This window comes from Orcinus orca, chromosome 8 (genome assembly GCF_937001465.1).
Source record: "Orcinus orca chromosome 8, mOrcOrc1.1, whole genome shotgun sequence".
Classification (NCBI taxonomy): domain Eukaryota; kingdom Metazoa; phylum Chordata; class Mammalia; order Artiodactyla; family Delphinidae; genus Orcinus; species Orcinus orca.
This window is the reverse complement of record NC_064566.1, coordinates 50,400,367-50,418,260: the sequence shown is the minus strand read 5'-3', so window position 1 is coordinate 50,418,260 and position 17,894 is coordinate 50,400,367. Positions and strand designations below refer to the sequence as shown.

Here is a 17,894-nt window from a genome sequence, read left to right as displayed (position 1 = left end):
CTCGTCTGTAAAAGGGGGATGATAATAGAGCCCACCTCATTAGGGCTGCTGCGAGGATTAACTGAGACAAAGCTTGTGATGCGCATGGTGCACGGTTCAGCTCCCTCCCTGGGCCGTGTGAGAGCAGGAGGAGAGCTAATGAGATCAAGTCAAGTGCACCCAGGAGGTGCCTATGGAGTCCTTGCTAATTGGAACTGAATGAAACTGACATCTACAGTGTGAGCACCTACTATGTGCCCTCTGTAGCTGGTTCGCTGCACCTCCCTGCCTCAGTTTCTGCATGGCTGCCAATTTTGCACAGCTGTTATGCGATGGGGATCCAGAAGGTGGGGGTGTGACTGCTTTTTAAAATTTTTTTTACATTTATTTTATTGAGGTATAATTTACATACAAGAAAATCACCAATTTAAAGTATATGATTCAATGAGTTTGGGTAAATCTCTACAGTCATATAACCACCATTTCAATCAAGGAAAGCATATTTTTATCATCCCCTGAGACTTTCCTTGTGCCCTTTGCAGTCATTCCCCATTGGCGGTGACTCCTTCTAGGGCTGTGAGAGGTGCTGGGGTTTCCTTGAGCTGACAACCTGGGCATAGAGAGGGGACTGTCTCTGTATGCTGGGAGACACCAAGGAACGGCTTGCCCTTTCTGAGCCTTGGTTCCCGTGGACTGGTAGAGGCCAAGGGGCAAGAGGCCAGGGAAAGGAAGGGATGCTCAGGCCATAGTATCCTGAGGGTAGGCTCTGGGTCTGAGGGCTGGGTCAGCTGGGAGTGGTGGCCTCAGAAATCTACAGAGTGGGTGACAGAGATTAGGGAGTTGGTGTTCCCCAAAACCTGCCCCTGCATGGATCAGGTGTGCCCTGGGGCCCAGGTGGAAATGGCCATATATTGGTCCAGACTGGAGCAGGGGCTTGTCCAACATGATTCCACTTGTGTCCTTATCTCCACCAGGGGCCATAAACTCCCCTGGGGACTAGCAATTCCCCTAAAAGAAGGGGAGCTCTTTTGTTCCCCAGTCCTAGACCCAAATATTAAAGCAATTATGTAACTAGCAATAAATTACTTAAAGTAATGACTCACTCAGCTTAATTAGAGCACGAGAGGGAGGGATTAAAGTATTTTTAGAGCACGCACCTCACTCCCTCCTGTGGAGGGAGACTTCTGTGCAAGGTAGGGGTGGAGAAAGGGCTGGGAGCTCATGGAAGGACCCCAGGTGTCTGCAAGGGGATGAAAGCTGGTCCTCTGCCCCGCTGAGGTCCCAACAAAGAGAGGGCAAGTCAGAGCTGCAGCAGGAGGGATTCAGGTAAGACTCAAGGAACACTTTCCAGTGGTGCTGATTGGAAAACTGGGACAGGTAAACTAGATTATGAACTCTTTGTGGGCAGGGACTATGTCTGTGACCCCTTCTCCACCTAGGAACAGAATAAGAATGAGATTTGGGGTCAGTCAAGCCTCAGTTTGAATCCCACCTTTACTGGATACTAGCTGTGTGGCCTTGGGCAGTTCCTTTATCACCCTAAGCTTCCATTTCCTTCACTGTAAAATGGGCATAATAATATCCACCTTTGTATATATTGTAAGGATCGAATGGGTTACTGTGACGTGTAAAGCAAACCACAGTACTGACTTTACAGAACCAAAATCTCCAGAAGGGCAGGAATTAGGTCTGTTTTGTTTACTATTGTATCCCAAGCTCCATTCACAGGGCCACGCATAGTAGGTGTTCAATAAATGCTTGTTGAGTGAATGCATGTTAGGTTCATTTCCATTCTCCAGCTCCATATGGGTTCCTTGTTTCAAGGTTTTGTGAATAAAGGAACTAGGTGAGAGGAGGGCAGGGGTATCTCACAGGTGGCATCTGGCCTTTCTCTCCCAGGCTGAGAGGAACAGGTGACTTCCAACAGAAAGAACCGGACTTCCAGGGAAAGGCCTGGGAGGGTTCAGGACCATGGACAGCCCCAGCCTCTGTCTTCCGGTTGCCAGGAGAGTTGCTGGGATGAAAGGGTCTACCGTGTGTGCCCTACACAACCCTGACTGGGAGGAGGAGCCAGCAGTCCAGTCTGACTGGGGAGACCAGAACCTTCGCTCACCATCACTGGGAGTTCAGAGGAGGGGGTATGAGTGCTGTGTGGGGCATCCTGAAAGGCTTCCCAGAGGAGGGGATGGAACTGGCTGGAAGGATTTAGGCAGAGAGAACATCCAGGCATCTGCAAAATGCAGTAATAATTCCGACCCTGAAGGTTTTCTGGGAGGATTAAATGAGTTACTTCTTAGGAATGCCTGCTTGGAGAGGGCGCAACATACGGGTTTACTTCCTTCCACCCCGGTGACATGAGGAGGGATGTTCCCCTGCTCTACTGAGGGCAGCAGGGCCTGGACACTGCTCACAAGCCCTGGGGTGGGGACTTCCTATTCCAGCCTTCACTGACCCCCACCTCTGAGGCTGGACTGAGATGGACAAACAGTAGGTGCACAGGACAGACTGGGGAAAGGTCTGGGCTCCTCCTTCCTACCAGGGCATTGGGAGGCTGAGGGAAGGACACAGCTGGATTGGGCCATTAAAGTTTAATCCCTGACCCTCCCCAAGGCCCACAGCCCCAAGGCTCCTGCCCCAAGTGGCCGCTCTGATCAGTTCTGACCAGCTCTCCTCACACCTCACTGGCTTCCCAGGGCCTGGGTGATGAATTACTGATGACAGCATCGCAGCATCACTATGACGACCAGGCATGTTTTTAGCCTCCGGTCAGAATGCAGCGGCAGAGGCCAGAGACCTCTTTGACTCTGGGCCTTTGTACTGGTGTGTGACAGGGGCCAAAGGGGAGTGGGAGATGGGGCAGGACCAGGCATGGGGGCTCCATCTGGAGTGGACTGGAGTTCATTCAGATTGTCAGATCCAAGGGGACCTTGAGGACAGTTGTATCTCTCTGTCCCTCCTTTCTTATCTCTTTCTTTTCATTCCTCCCTCTCTTCCTCCTTCCTTCCTTCCATGTCCCTAGCCCCTTCCCTGTTGGAGGCCCTGAGCTGCCCACCACCTTCACGCCCTGGGAATGAGGCCCAGCCTGACCCTCACCCTTGGGAGCTCAGAGTGAAATGGGGACATAGACATTTCCTGGTCTAGGCTCCAGAGAAGGTGTGTCAGCCACTGGTGGCTCTGTTGGGGGGGTCTGGCTTAGCTCTGCCAGTGGCTGTGTAAAAGGCTTTGCCGAGGGGGTGATACTTCTTCTAGACCTATTGAGCGAGGAGGGGATTTTCCACTGGAGAGACAGAGGTCCAGGGAATTCCCTGGCTGTCCAGTCTTTAGGGCGCAGTGTTTTTACTGCCGGGACCTGGGTTCAATCCCTGGTCGGGGAACTAAGATTCTGCAAGCCAAAAAAAAAAGAGAGACAGACAGACAGACAGAAGTCTGGAGGTGAACTGGTGAACCACAAGGCATGAGTCCAGAGGTGAAACCTAAAGAGGGACGAGAGATTGATAAAAGTCCAGGACAGCCTAAGTGTGGGGTCTGCAGTGGGGAGCACAGGAGGAGTGGAGCCTGGGGAAGGACTGGGAAGGAGTGGAGACAGTGAGGAGTTTGCAGTTTGTCCCACAGGGTAAGAGGACCCCCTGAAGAATTTTATTGTTGTTGCTTGTTTAATTTTAGGGATGGGAAAACTGAGGCTCAGAGAGGGAAAGTGACTTGATTAAGCTCGATGAGGTCCTTTGAGACAGACTGAGACTATGGGCTCTGCCAGGGTCCAGCTAGACCCCAGCTAGGACCTCTTGCCCCAGACTTGCTGGCCAGAATTTTTCCAGGTAACCGCTACCTCCAGTGGGTGGGGAGGGCCCATGGGTGACTTTACCCTCAGTTTTAATGAAATTTGCATAGGCAAGGGCTGTGCTTATGGCCCTTCCTGCCTTGGAAGGATTGGGTGTGGGTGGGAAGTTAGTCGGGGAGGGCATCCAGGGAAGGACCTGGGGAAGTCAGGGGCTTGGCTAAGGTCAGCAAGAGATTAGGGTCAGAAATTGAATCAAACTTGGGTCTTTGGGCTGCCAGCCCCGACACAGTGCCACATCCCCTTACTCCACACCCTCAGGGATCCTTGACTGAACTGGGCACTGGTCCAAGAGGTAAGGGCATCTCTGAGCTCCTCACATTCTCCCCAGGGCTCTCCCCGGCCCTCGCGTCTGATATTGGGCCTGCTGAGGCTGGAACTTACCTGGGCAGAGAGAGACATTTGGCCCCATTGTTCTGATGAAGAAATTGAGGTCCCAAGATAATCACTCAGTAACGGGTCAGCTGGGCCCGGCTGCCTGGCCCTTGGCTCGTCTACACGTCCCCTACCTGAAGCTGTCCCTTGCTTCTCTCCGTCCCGCTGTGCAGCATTGCTGGGCCTGCCAGCTTTGATGGATGGCCCCGTGGCTCAGTCTCCCTCCCATTCCTTTCCGGATGCTGGGCCGTTAGCCTCCTAATCACCAGTCCTACCTGGTGGCCGCCAAGCCATCCATCTCTCCTACACAGCCTCTCCCAGCACAGGTGGGTTTTTTGGGGTGCAGCAGTTCTCCCTTCTCTGTGACTGAGCTGAAAGTGTGGCTGCGGACCCTACTCTAGGGGAGTCAAGGGTTAGGGAGCAGTTTACGCCCCCTTGCTAGAGTGCCAGAAATCCCCCCCGGACCTTCCAAGGGAACTTACACATGCATACATGTGTATGCATGCGCATACACGCTCACAGTAACAGTATTGAAAGCTTTCATGTATCAAAAACTACTGTATGCGAAGCATTGTGCCAGAGCTCTGCATGTATAATCTGAGTACTATTGGTAACCCCACTGTACAGATAAGGAAACTGAGGCTCAGAGAGGTTAAGTAACTTGCACAGGGTCACATATCCAGAAGATGGAGGAACTGGGATTTGAACCCAGGTCGCATGGCTCACTTTTGCATTTGCAACTCCTCTCTTCTACTGACTTAGCACATGTACACACCAGCCTCCATGTTGGCCCCTACCTGGGCCAGGTTCCTGAGGAATAGGGAGAGTGCTGGGCTGAGGAAGGGATGAGGGGAGTCACTGCTTATTGTCCAAAGGCGGCCCCCAGACTCTCACCCTGACAGTGACACTGATCAGCCTGGGAGGCTGCATGGAGGAGGCAGCCTCCAGGCAGTAGGAAGAGGTTGAGAGGCAGTCGATTGATCGTCCCTGCAGCGCTGCCTTCCAGGAACTTAGGCCCAGGGGAGTGTGGCACCGTGGGTCAATCATCCGGGCTGTGGCCCAGATTCAGCATGCGGGGTGTGTGTATGTGGAGTGAGGCTGGTGTGGGTCCCCTGCCCACCCCTCCCCCTGCTTTCCCTTTCCCCTCCCTCTCACCTTCAGCCTGCTGACCCTACACCTTCCCCTTGCTCTCCCCACTGCCCCCCGTGGGCCCTGCAGCTGAGAATGAAACTACCAGTTCCCAGACACCTGTGTGTACCTATTGCTGTGGGGTTACCCTGCCCCAGAGGCTGATCCTGGGGTGGGTGCTGTGAGGTCGGGGGAGGGCAGGCAGGGAGGCCAGGGGTCAGGAGCTACAGGAGGTGGAGGCGAGCCTTCAGAGACCTCAAGGGACAATTTAATGAGATAATGAATGTAGAGTGCTTCTTATCACCAGGGCATGCAGTAGGCGCTTAGTCTTTGCTGGTTCCTCCCTCAGGAGTCTGGAGAGAGTGAGGCTGATGGGGGCAGATGGGGCGTCTCTGAGGACACACGAGCTCCCAGAGTAGCTGCCAGGTGCCACTGACAGTGTTAACAATCACAGGAAAAATTAGCTCTGAGGGAGAGAGAGATTAGTACCTGACAGGTGACAGAGTCTAGCCGAGCACTATCATCTTTCTGACATGGGGAGGGGGACAGCTGGTGCTGGGAGGAGTGGTGGCCAGAGCAGGGCTTGGGACCCTCCCCACATTCCTACTGGGAAGTACCCCTGAACAGGCCTAGATAGCACCCCCTTCCTGGAGCAGCTGCTTCCACCCTGGCAGAGGGGCTTCCGCCAGGCCCTCCAACTTTCACTGACCCCGGAAGACCTGGGTTCAAGTCTTGGTTCAGGCACCTGCTGTCTGGTAGTGGTTAGGGCAGTCGCTTTCCTGTCTTCTCATTTGTAACAGGTTACAGTGAGGATTAAATGACATGTTCCCTGTCCAGTTGCAGCCATTTCCCTGCCCCCAAGGGGTCATGCCCTTCTGAGTTCCCCAGAGCCTGTCTTCCCTAGTTGCAGCCCTGAGAGGGAGAGCTGTGAGCCATCTCTCCACTGGATGCTGTCCGCTCCATCCTTGGGTCCCCACTGCCCTGACACAGGGCCTGTTGTTGAGGAAGAAGGAAGTAAAGGGGGTTCCATATTAGGCTCTGTCGTCTTCTCAGTCACTCTGGTAGGGGGGCGAGTGTGCCTGTCTGTACTGATGGTGCTTCCACAGGTAACGAAGGCCTAGTCTGACTCGGATGGGGGTGGAGAGTGCGCTCTGGACTGGGATTCCCAAGGCCTGACTTTCTGCTGTTCCAGATACTGCCTCACTGTACGAGCTTGTACAAGACCTGTCCCTGGGGAGCAAGAGACACATGGAACCTTTCTGACCAGCCTCTTTTCTGAGCGTCTGTTCCTAGATGATTCTGTGTTCTGGGGGAGAGGCAGTGTGGTGGGCTGGTGGCACAAGGCTGGTGACGCCCATGCCGCAGATGGGCAGACCCAGGAGGAGGGGCTCAGGACTGGGGCCAGCCCAGGGCTCTGTGCTCTCGGTGCCCTTGTCCTCATACTGCCCCTGCCGCTGCCTGCTCTGCCTTCCAGTCCACGTTGTGTTACCCCTCCTGCCCCTCCATTTCTGGTCCTCTCTTACTTTGTTATCTGTCTCTATTGCCTCCTGCCTCAGGCTTATCTCCTCCTGTCACACGTCCATCCATCTCTGTCATTCCCCTGCGGCTTCCTCCCTCTCCCTCCCCAGGAGTTGGGCTTGTCTGACAGTCAGTCCCTCTCTGCCGCTTGTCTGTCTCAGTGGTCTCTGAGCCTCAGCTCTTGTCTTCTTCCACCTTCCTGAATCTCCCTCTCTCTGATGGTGTCTCTGCCTTTCACTGTCTCTGAACCCCCTTAGTCTATCTCTGTAAGTCTCTCTCTGCCCTTATCTCTGGGTCTCTGTCTCTCAGAACCTGCCTGGTCCTGCCCCCTCTGCCTCCCTTCCTCCCCTTGCCAGCCCAGCCAGGGCAGTGGGTCCAGCCTTCCATCCAGGAGAGCGGAGTGGTCCACCCTCCCTCTTTCTTGCTGGCAGCCTCCAAAGTCCCTGACAATTGCCCTCCGCCCTGCACCACGCGGGGCCTCGTTGCTAGGCCTTGGGCTGGCAGCACCTGGCTTCCATAGCGACGGGTGCCTAGAAACAAAAGTCTCCCGGTCCCACACGGAGTCTTTGCGGATTGAGCTCCTTCTGATCAATCAGGACAGGAAACGTGGCCCACTCTGGGCTGCCTCCAGCTTGGAAAGGCGTGAAGAGGAGACCACGGTCTCTGCCTTCTGGAGCTTGGGGGGCTGCTGGGATGGGAGGAGCTGCTCCAGTGTGGCCCTGAAGCCAAAGAGGGAGCCCCCTCCCACCGGGCTCTTCTCAGGAGTTGGCCTGCTACTGGGAGGCGTGGGTTTGCAAGGGACCGGGTTTGGATCGCTGTTCTCCTGTTTCTAGCTGTGAGACTTGAGACAAATGACCTCATGTCTCGGGACCTCAGTTTTATGAACTGTAAAGTTGGGCTAATAATATCATGAGAATTAAATAAGAGAGTCACCCGGGTGGCCCTGGCACTCAGTAGGTAGTCCCTGACGGCATTGCCCTCCCTGCCCCTTTAAAGGTGTCTAAGATTTAATTAGCAGAGAGGAGAGCGATGGAACCCTAGGCCTGGACAGTAGTATGAGCAAAAGGTGGAGGGTGGAAGGCAAGTGCAGGGCTCACAGGGGCCCTCACCTCACCGGGTATTCACAAAGACGCAACCCACACACCATCAGGCTCTGAGGGCTGTGGAAACCCTGGAGCTAGAGTCCTGGAGTCCCGGCACTACAGGCAGTTAGAATAATAAAATGTTAGAATCTTGGGCTCCTCCATTCTCAGGACTCCAGGCTCTTGCATTCATAGAATGTACAAAGCACAGACTCTTCTAATAATGGGATTTATAATAGAGGCTCTGATTTTCTTAGATCACAAAGCTCTGGGAGTTCTTGGAACCTGGAAGCCACAGACTGGGGCTCCCTCTATGACAGTGTCTGAGCTGGCAGGGAGTTTTCAGAGCATGGAGCCTCGGGTCCCTGTTGCTTAGAATTTCTTGTGCCTTGGCATTCCTCATGGGCTCAGCACTGAGCAGTCCTGGGGTGTGTGTGTGTGTGTGTGTGTGTGTGTGTGTGTGTGTGTGTGTGTGTGTGTGTGTGTGTGTGTGTGTGTGTGTGTGTGTGTGTGTGTGTGTGTGTGTGTGTGTGTGCGCGCGCGCGCATGTGCGCACGCATGGGGGACTGGGGTCAGTGACCAACTGCAGCCCGAGGCACCTCTGGAGCAGGGCCAGCCCAGGAATAGCTGGTGAAGGAAAGCTGGGTAGCTTGTGGGCTGCAGCTGTCCAGGCAGGGCTGGGTGGGATTCTGGCAGCCACCGTTGGCTGAGGACCTAATCGCCTTCATCCACCCAGCCTGCCCAACAGGGCTCAGGAGGAGGCATCTCCGTGGGACACTTGAGGGCTGGGGTTAGAGCAGTCCTGCAAGGTCCTGCGGACTGGAGGGCAAGAGGCCCCGGTGAGGGGAGGAGATGGGGTGTGGGGGGGCTTGAGGGATGAGAGAAAGAGTGCGCTCAGTGAGGGGACGGGGCTCAGTGGCGCCTGCTGAAGGGTGTCTCAGCGCTGCACTCTCTGCACTGCCCCAGACTGCTGGGGATAGTGGTTGGTGTTGCGGAAGCCTGAGCACCTTGAATCTACTTGCCTGCAGAAGCCTGGGGCGGGCTGAGAGCCAAGAGCTCCTTCTCCCACCTCTGCCCAAAGCTGGGAAGGCTGGTGGAGCTGTTGGGAAAGCTGGGATCTGCTGCTCCTTTTGCTCAACTTCCTTCCCATTCCCCATGGGAATCATGGCTCGGGATGATCAGGATTTGACAGGACGGTGCTGTGGGAGGAGTTGGCACCAGGCAGAGCCAGCTCCCACGGGAGGGGGTTGGCTGCAAAGAAAGTGAGCTCCCTGTCCCTGGGAGTGTGCAAGCAGAGGCTGGATTGCCAGTCAGGGTGACTTCAGCAAGGGGCTCAGATGGGGGAAGGTGGTCAGGAGGCCTCTTCTCTGGGAAAAGTGGGCTTTGTGTGATTGGCCAAGGTGGCCGCCCCTTCTCGACATCCCTGTGTCTCGTTTAGGGGGTCACCATCTGCCCCCCCGTCCCCCACTCCTGCTGTGTGTGCCTGGCCCCGTGCTGGATATGCTGCATACGGACACATGGAGCTGAATCAGACCCAGTCTCTTTTGGGTCTGATGGGGAGGCACCTAGGGAAACAAATACAGTTGGGCAGGTCCTCCATAAGGAGGCAGATCAGGTTGGAAGGAGGGTTCTACCACCGATTCCTATAGTCCACAGATGTCTTCTGGAGCAATTCCTCTGGGTCAAGCCTTGTTCTAGGTGCTGGGGCCACAGCAATGAGCAAAACGGGAAAAGAGTCCAGTCCCCTGGAGCTGACAGCATAGTGGGGAGGTCGAGTGCCTGGTAAAAGTACAGAAGTGCTGCTGGAGGATTGGTGAGCAGTGAGGGGTGTGGCCAGAAGGCAGAGTGTGGGGCCTGAAAGGATGATTTGGAGGCGGGGTTAAGAACCAAGAAGGCCAGGACTGGAGCTCCAACTTTATCCTGCGGGCAGTGGGGACCCGTGTGGGTATGGGTGAGGCAGGGTCAGACTTGAGTGAAGAAAAGATTACTCCATCAGGTATGGGCATCGGGGAGAAGGAGACACAGTGGTCCCTGAAGGAGGTACTAGGGCAGGTGCGCCCACCAGTGTTCTATGTGCAGGAGCTCTGTGAGCAGGCGTATAGAGATGTGAGTCTGTGTGTAGGAGTATGTGTGTGTGTGTAGGAGTGATGGGAGTGTGTGTGTGTATCTACGGAAAGACAGTGAGTGTCTGGATGATTGTGTGTGGCCTGCAGCAGCCTTGTGTGACAGAAGGCTCTTGGGGTTTGCAGAGGATAAGGAGCAGATGCCAAGGTGTGCCAAGGCCTGAGTCCCCTGGACCTCAGCCCCGATGTGAGCTGGCAGGTCCTGGACTAGTCCTGGACTAGAATCCTCCGGGCTGCCTTTCCCCGCTAGGGTCGTGCAGCTGGCCATCTGCTGCAGACAAGATAAATGTGTATGCAAATAACATGGAAGTGGACGAGACCTGTGGTTGACCCACCCCTCTCCCCTCATCCCTTGAGCCTGAGCTCACTCAGCCTGTGCTCTTTCCCGGTTAGAGCTGCTGCGGGGGCTCTGGGAGCAGGCCCTGCCCACTCAGAGCCCAAATCCACATTGTCCCCAACACCTGCCTGCGGCCAGATCCTTTCTCTGTAAGGGCCACTGCCACATCTGGAGCCAATGCCAGCGGACACACAGAGCTGACTGGGGCTAGTGGCCGTTAGCAGCACCTCTGTTAGTTGTGAATTTGAGTACATGCAGACACACATCTGCATCTATGTGCCATACTTGGACTCTTGTGCACACACACAATTGTATACACATACTTACATGTGTGCATACGCACTCACACCTGGGCACACATACTGTCTGCACACACACACACATGCACATTCCTGTAGATACGCACACATCTGTGTACACACGCACAAGCTCAGCTGTACAATGAAAGCATCACACATCCTTACAAAGATACAAACTTACAAAACTGTACTCCGCCTTCACCCACATCATGGTCACAGACCTGCATGCGGGACCTTACACACATGCACACACCAGGGCTAACTAACGGTGCCTCACAACTGTGCCCTCTCCGGGGCTGTGCCCACTGCGGATGGGCTCTAGCTGAACACAGAACCCGCAGAGATGTCAGCTTCCTCCTGGGCCCTTCTTGGACTGTCCCCGGGCAGGGCCCCTCGGATGGTGGAACCCTCTTTTAGTGCATGGGCTCCACCTCAAGTCATGGAGAGACTGAGCCACACACACTGCCTCCTGAGGAGCCCCCACGTCGGGATCTGGCCCTCGCTCACAGTCCTTGGGCCTGGCATGCCCGGGCAGGCCTGCCTGCCCCAGAGAGCTGCCTTCTGCCCCGCTAGGCCTACCTGGACCCTGCCTTCCTCCACCCGAGCCGCTTGAGTTCTCAAAGAGAACCAGGCCAACCTTCACAGGGCCAGAGCCTTGCATGGGGCCACCCAGCATGTCAGGGCAGGGCTCAGGTTTGAACCTGGGCTTCTGGGAGTCTGACCATGGCTAGCAGCAAGAGGATAGATGCGTGTCAGGCACGCAGACAGGCTCCTGGAAGCAGGACACATGGTCATGGAGGATGGGAGCAGATTTGGGGTCTTTGGAGGGCCTGCTGGTGTCACACTCTTACATGGAGAGATGACGAGCATGAAAGTCTGCTCACCAGCCCTGGGTGAGGAAGTGCTTTGTAAGCGCAGTGGTCCAGAGAGGGGTCATTGTTAGGAACGAGGAAGGGCTGGTTCTTGGACAGGGCCTGAGGTTGAATGGCCCAGTAGCCAGGTTGACAGGCTGTCAGCTGAGTCACCTTTTCCTAAAATACCGAGTCTGAGGTAGCTGGGCCACTGGACAGCTTAATGTGACCTGTAAGGTGGGGAGATGAAAAGAGGCGGCTGTGGAGCTGAGCCAGGTACCCCTGAAGCTGGGCTTCCTCATGGCAAAGGCAGGCCGAGGGTTCAGGGGCTGGGAGTGTAGGACCCTGAGTGCATTCTTGGGGACAAAAGGAGAGGTGGGAAAATTAGTTTTTCTCACATGCCTTTCCTCAAGAGGCAGAGAATGAATATAAAGCACAGATTGGGGCCAGATGGCCTGGGTTTGAATTTTGGCTCTACTACTTATTAGTTGTGTGACTGTGGGCAAGTTACTTAGTCTCTCTGTGCCTCAGTTTTCCTTATCTGTAAAATGTGGCTAATAATGGGTCCAACCTTATAGTGTTGTTGAGAAGATGAACTGTGAGTCACAGAGTAAGTGCTCAGCAAATGTTAAAGCCCAAGAGATGCTGGCCGTGCCAGGCCAGGGTTGGCCCTTGACTGTGAGGTCTGAGATGGCCTCTCCTGAAGAACAAACGCCTCTGGCGAGTGGCTGTAACAGATGCCTCCTGGATGCCTTTGTCCCACCCGCATATCCGGAGCCCAAGACTGAGCTGATGACAGATGCTCAGGATTTACCAAGAGATTTGTGCACTGGCCTCAGACTTATAATAGCCCTTACATTGGTCACTCCCTTTACAGAGCAAGAAACTGAGGCCAAAAAAAGAGAAGGGAGGCCTTTTTCTGGGCCAGAACCTTTACATATCTTAGCCCATGTAATGTTTTCTACAGTGTTAGTAAGTAGGACAAATTGCCCCCAATTTGAAGATGCAGTAAAATAAGATGCAGTAAAATTGCCCCCAGACATGACGCTTAGGAAAGATGCAAGAAGGGGGACCCAGAGGGCTGAGGTAGCATCCAGGGAAGGCCTCCTGGAGGAGGTGGGCCTCCGACTGGCCCCTGAAAGGTAAGCAGGCTGATAGGATCTAGAGGACATTAGGGTTGGGGTGGCTGGGTAAAAGCCTGAAGGTGAGAATGAGTCAGTCACGCATCTGAGTAGAGCGGGAAGTATAAATTTAAGGAACAGTGGCAAGAGGGTCAAAGCTGAAAAAACAAGCTGGGGCTAAGTCATAGAGGGTCTGCCGTGTCAGGCTGAGGGTTGGGACTTTATTGTGCTGATGGTAGGGAGTCACTAAAGGTGTGTGAGCAGGGGAAGAGGCATTGTTCAGAGTTGGCCCTCAGAAAGAGAGGTGGGAGAACTCTTGGCATGGAGGGCTTCCCCCTGAGCTGTGACACAGCTAGGGCTCTGCCCAGCCTGTGTGCCAGGTGCCTGGACTGTGTCCAGGACTGGGCTCAATGACTCAACCTTGAGGAAATCACTCCCCAGGGAGAAAGGGCCCAGATGAATCAGCCCAGTGAGGTGGGGAGCTGGGAAGCTGGAGGGTCACTGAGTCACCCTCCAACAGGGGTGGCGGGTGAGGGTTAAGGGGAGAATTGCAGAGAGAGGGGACCGCAGTACATGGGAAGGATTCAGGTCAGACCACAGCGAGGGCTGTCAGGGGACTCTGGCTGCCTTCGCACCATTGTGGGGTTGATTCTCCTGGCAGTCTTGTGAAAGAGATGGCAAGACGAAAGCCCAGAAACCAACTGGGGAGGGGATCTGACCAAGGTCATAAAGTAAGTAGCTAGCCGGCAATGGCCAGGAGACACCCAAGAGCACCCTCCAGTCCAGACACGTCCCACCGCCCCAGCCGACCTCATGCCAAGCGGAGGCTAGGAACCGGTTGGGTCCAGGCAGGGAGCTGGCCCAGGTGACCCCTTTCCCCTCCGACACCCGCCCCTCCCGCGCAGATGGCAAATCGGGCCGGGCTGAGCCGCCGCGCTGGGACAGCAGGGGGCGCAGGAGCGTCACGGCTGCAGCGGGCGCCTGAGCACAGAGGCCGCTCTGCGGTGAATTGCGCTTCGGCTCGCAAGTCCCACCGCGGAACTGTGGACTGTGTGGCCCTGGGGCCTGCACCCTCTCTGGCTTGCGGGGACCCCAACGCAGACCTGCCTGCCCAGTGCTGGGGGCCCAGTGCCCCTACCCACAACTTGGGAATGGTGCGCCTGTGTGTGCGCTCGCGTGTCAGTGCGCACGTGTCTCCCTCCCAGATTTGCTACTGCTTCCAGGGCCTGTCAGACTCGGAGCGACCTCTGAAATTTCCCCCGATTTCCTCCCTTTTTCCTGGAAGAAGAGCAAGCCCAGGGCTCCTTGTTCGTGCCAGCGGTCCTTTCCCCTCTATCTCCCCCTCCGGACCGCCCCCCCCCGCCCCCTCACTGCGCTGGTCTCTGCCGTGGGACTGTAGCCTGGCTCCAGGACTTTATTAAGTAAGTGGTGGGGGGAGAGGATGTGATCAGGAGAGAGGCTCAGAGAGGCGACCCCTGAGAGGTAGTGAAAGGAGTAGCGAAGGGGCAAGAGAAGGGAGCGAAGGCTGAGAGCAGGCTATCAGGCGGGGGATCCTAATAGCGCACAAGCTGGAAGAATCTTGAGAGCAGAGAGATAAGGGAAGTGAGAGCTGGTGGGGGGCTCTGGTGGGGGTGGGAAGATTGGACGAGCTAAGAGGTGCTGTCCGCGGTTGCGGAAGGTGGGCGGGGCCGGGGCGGTCGGGGGGCGGGAAGTGGGCGGTTCGGGGCGGGGCCAGGGCGGACACTCGCGCGGATCAGGCGAAGCCGTCGCGGACGCCCTGGCCAAGCGCAGCGGCCAGGCCGGCGGGCGGGCGGGCGGGCGGCTGCGAGCATGGTCCTGGTGCTGCACCACATCCTCATCGCTGTTGTCCAATTCCTCAGGCGGGGCCAGCAGGTCTTCCTCAAGCCGGACGAGCCGCCGCCGCCGCAGCCATGCGCCGACAGCCTGCAGGTAGGGCCCCCCGCCCCTCCCGGCTCTGGGCACGAGGGGAACGGGGTGTTGGGTGAGCGCCAGGCCGGGTTCTCCGCGGAGCGTGCTGTCGCCGGTCCCATGGTCTACCCCGTCCCTGAACCCTTCTAGGGTGGGGACCCCAGGGTGGGGACCCCAGGGTGGGGACCCCTCCCCAGCTGAAAATCCCACTTCTGTGCTGGGACTGCAGCCCGTACCCTAGAGACATTGAGTCCTTAGCTCACAGTTCAAAGCCTCACGCCAGACTCTGAACCCTTTTCAGATCTGGGACTCCACCCCCAAGCACTGAACTCCCAATCCACAATGGGACCCCTGTTCACACCCAAGAGTTCTGTTTGAGCCTGGAACCCCCTGCCTCCCAGATTAGTGGAGGACCCCTGCCCATAGCCCTGGACCCCCAATATATTTATCAGACTCCAGGCCCACCCAGAACACCTGAACCCCCGACTCTCAACCAGGACCCCCCCTTAGAGCTGGGGCCCCTCATCTCAAGCCCCTGAACCCCGACTCCACAGACTCATCTATGCCCTCACCCAGATTCCCACTCAAACACCTGGACTTCAGTCCTCACACCAGACCCCACCCAGGGTCCAAATGCCTCTTTCCATTACAGTTTGTCTCTCCTTCTCTGCAGGATCCCCCTCCCACCCTCTTCCTGCTTTCCCTCCTCCCTCCTGTATAGAAGATCCTAGCCTTTTCCTGCTTGTCTCACCCTCTCCTCTTGTCTCTCTCTGGGTATGGTGGCCCCCGTTTCTCCTCTGAGTCTTTCTGGGCATCTTCTCCCTCTGCCCCTCTATTTCTTTCTTGTTTGGTCTCTTTTGCCTACGTGCCCCCCTCTCTCAGTCTGCCCATCACTCCCCCAGTTTCTCTAGGTTTCTGTTTTTGTTCTAGGGCTTTTCCCTGTGGTCATTCTTCCCCTTATATCAGCCTCTACTTTGGGGTGGTGAGGGGACAGGCTCAGAATGCCCCGCCGGTGTCCCCAGGACCTCTTCCCCCTCCCCTGTTGTCAGGCATGGCATGGTGTGGGTGCTGGTGGAAGGGGCTAAACATGGAGCAAGCAGCCCTTGGGCGGTACCGAGGGATTTAAGGTGGGTGGGGATTGTGCAGTGGGGCACTGGGGTTCATAACTTATAAACCCCCTCATCCCTGCTGAACTGGACTTGGGAAGCCGGGGGCTTGGGATGAGGGAGGGGAGGAATAGCCTGCAACCTGGTGTCAGTCACCTGTGGTGGGAGGTGTCCAGGGCTGGGCGAGTCTGGGTGGTATGTGTTTGAGTAGGAAGAGCTGGGTTGTGTGTGTTGGGTGTGCCTTGTGTGTGATCATGTGTGTTGTGTCATGTAGTATTGTGTGTGTCATCAGCGGTGGGATTATTGGGGGGATCTGTGGGAGCTTATGCTGAGTGTGAGGACCGTGAGTGTAATGGCGTTGCATGGCGTGTGCAGCTAGGGAGGCCGAGTTGTGAGTGTGGAGTGGTAGGTGTATGTATGACTGTTGTGTGTGTGGGGAACTTATGTGTACATGACTGTGTGTCATCGTGGGGTGGAGTAGTTGTAGGGGCAGCTTACATGGGGGATTGTGTGTGTATTTGTGTGTGTTATGGACTGTTGTGTGTAACCAGGAAGAGCCGCTGGAGGGGTCTGATGAAAGGTTTCATTGGATGTCTTGGTAGAGGGGAGTGGGGGTGGGAGAGCTGTGTCTGAGTGGGTTTGCAGCCTAGGTGACTGGCTTCGAGTCACCGCGTTACATCCTGGAGTTGCTCGGGAAATATATTGGGACCTGTGTGTTGGTGTTTAAGTGTCATGTGTCTGTGTGATGACTGTTTGTACAGCTCTGGGTAGGAAAGTGTGCAGCAGCCAGGGTCCAGGGGGCCAAGGCAAGGACTTGTTGACTCTGTGTGTGTGTGTGTGTGTGTGTGTGTGTGTGTGTGTGTGTGTGTGCGCGCGCGTGCGCGCGCGCGCATGCCCAAGTACATGTGGGGAGGAGGCAGTGTGCAGGCAGGACTGTCTGTGCTAAGGAGCTGTGTGTGCCCGCAAACATTTGACATTTTGGTGTGACATTAGGTGTGCACATTATCTATGCAGGGTGTGTCTCTATGTCTAGGTGGTGTGTGTGTATTGAATTTAATTGGAACTGTGTGTCTGTGCTTGGAGAGGTGAGTGTCGGGTGTGTGAGGTGCGCGTGGAAGGTTGAGTGTGAGTGTGGCGTGAAGTGTGGGTGTGTGAGCTAGATGGCTTTTCGGTGTGACACGTGGATTATGTGATCTTCTCTCCCTGTGAGCTGTTTACATGTGAAGGGTATCTAGTTAGCTAGGGTATGTGTGGGGAGAGGGGGGGCTGGAGGGCTGTGGAAGGTGTTGCAGGGGGTGAGGGATTGGGTGTATAAGGTGTGTGGGGTGAGGAATGAGGTATGTGATGTTCGGGTGTGCAGAATACAGCAGGTGTCCCATAAATGTTTGTGGAGTGATGTGTGTGTGCAGGGAAGGCTTGGCTGCCATCCTGTTCTCGCTTCCCTCCCAGTTAGGTCCCCTGAGATGCCCAAGCCAGGCTGCCTCTACCCTTTGCCCTTCATCCTCCTCGCTTTCACCAAGGCCTTTGTCTTGGGTTTCCGGCTGAACAGGCGCTGGACAGGCGGGCGGCGGGCGATGTGGAGGTCCTGGAACCTTTGTTCTTTTCCTCTTAGCCTGTCTCATGTTTTGGGCCGGGATTGGAAGGGGCGGGGAGAGGATGCACGTGTCTCGGGCTCACTGTGTTTACTACCACCTCATGGTTCTCCGCAGAGGGTGGGGGTCCAGGTGCAGGCACTGAGGCCTGGGTGGTATCCCCGGTGGCGCCTCCTCGGCGCAGTAGCAGCTGGGGCTGGGCTGGGAGTTAGGCAAGTTTGCCAACCATGATGTCTTAGTCCCAAGTGTGGCCCACTGCCCTTCCTTCTCATGTCATCTCTGGGGTGCTGAGAAGCCAAGTGCCCCCTTCTGCATGCTGCCCAGTTCTCTTCCCTTCTCTGTGTGGCGCCCAGAGAGGGTCACTGGGCTGGGAGGCAACCCGGAAGAGCTCAATCTATCTCCACTTGTGTTGACCCCACATCTGATGGGGGGATAGTTGCTTTCCTCACAGAGACCTTTTTCTGAAAAACGAAGCCAGATCACATCTTTGGGGACCCTCTAGTCTGATGGACCCAGTAGGAGGATCCAGGTCATACCCTCCAGAGAAAGCTATGGGGAGACCTTAGTGGACAGTCTGCCAACAAGGACTTGAGAGCACGAAAGGCCAGGACTCCTTGTG

The 17,894-nt window shown here is 55.9% G+C and overlaps 1 protein-coding gene across 8 annotated transcripts in view; it reads left to right on the top strand.

Annotated features, from left to right (window-relative positions):
• Positions 1-17,894, top strand: part of PDE2A (phosphodiesterase 2A) — a 94,805-nt gene that overhangs the window by 15,429 nt on the left and 61,482 nt on the right. For 6 of the 8 annotated variants that reach the window (XM_033405637.2, XM_004279757.3, XM_033405640.2 and 3 more), the window contains exon 2: positions 14,529-14,598. In XM_033405637.2, the coding sequence (XP_033261528.1) occupies positions 14,529-14,598 (70 nt within the window). Of the gene's footprint in view, positions 1-14,406; positions 14,599-17,894 lie in introns of those variants that run through there. The other 2 variants (XM_049714260.1, XM_004279759.2) reach the window with 2 other exon arrangements.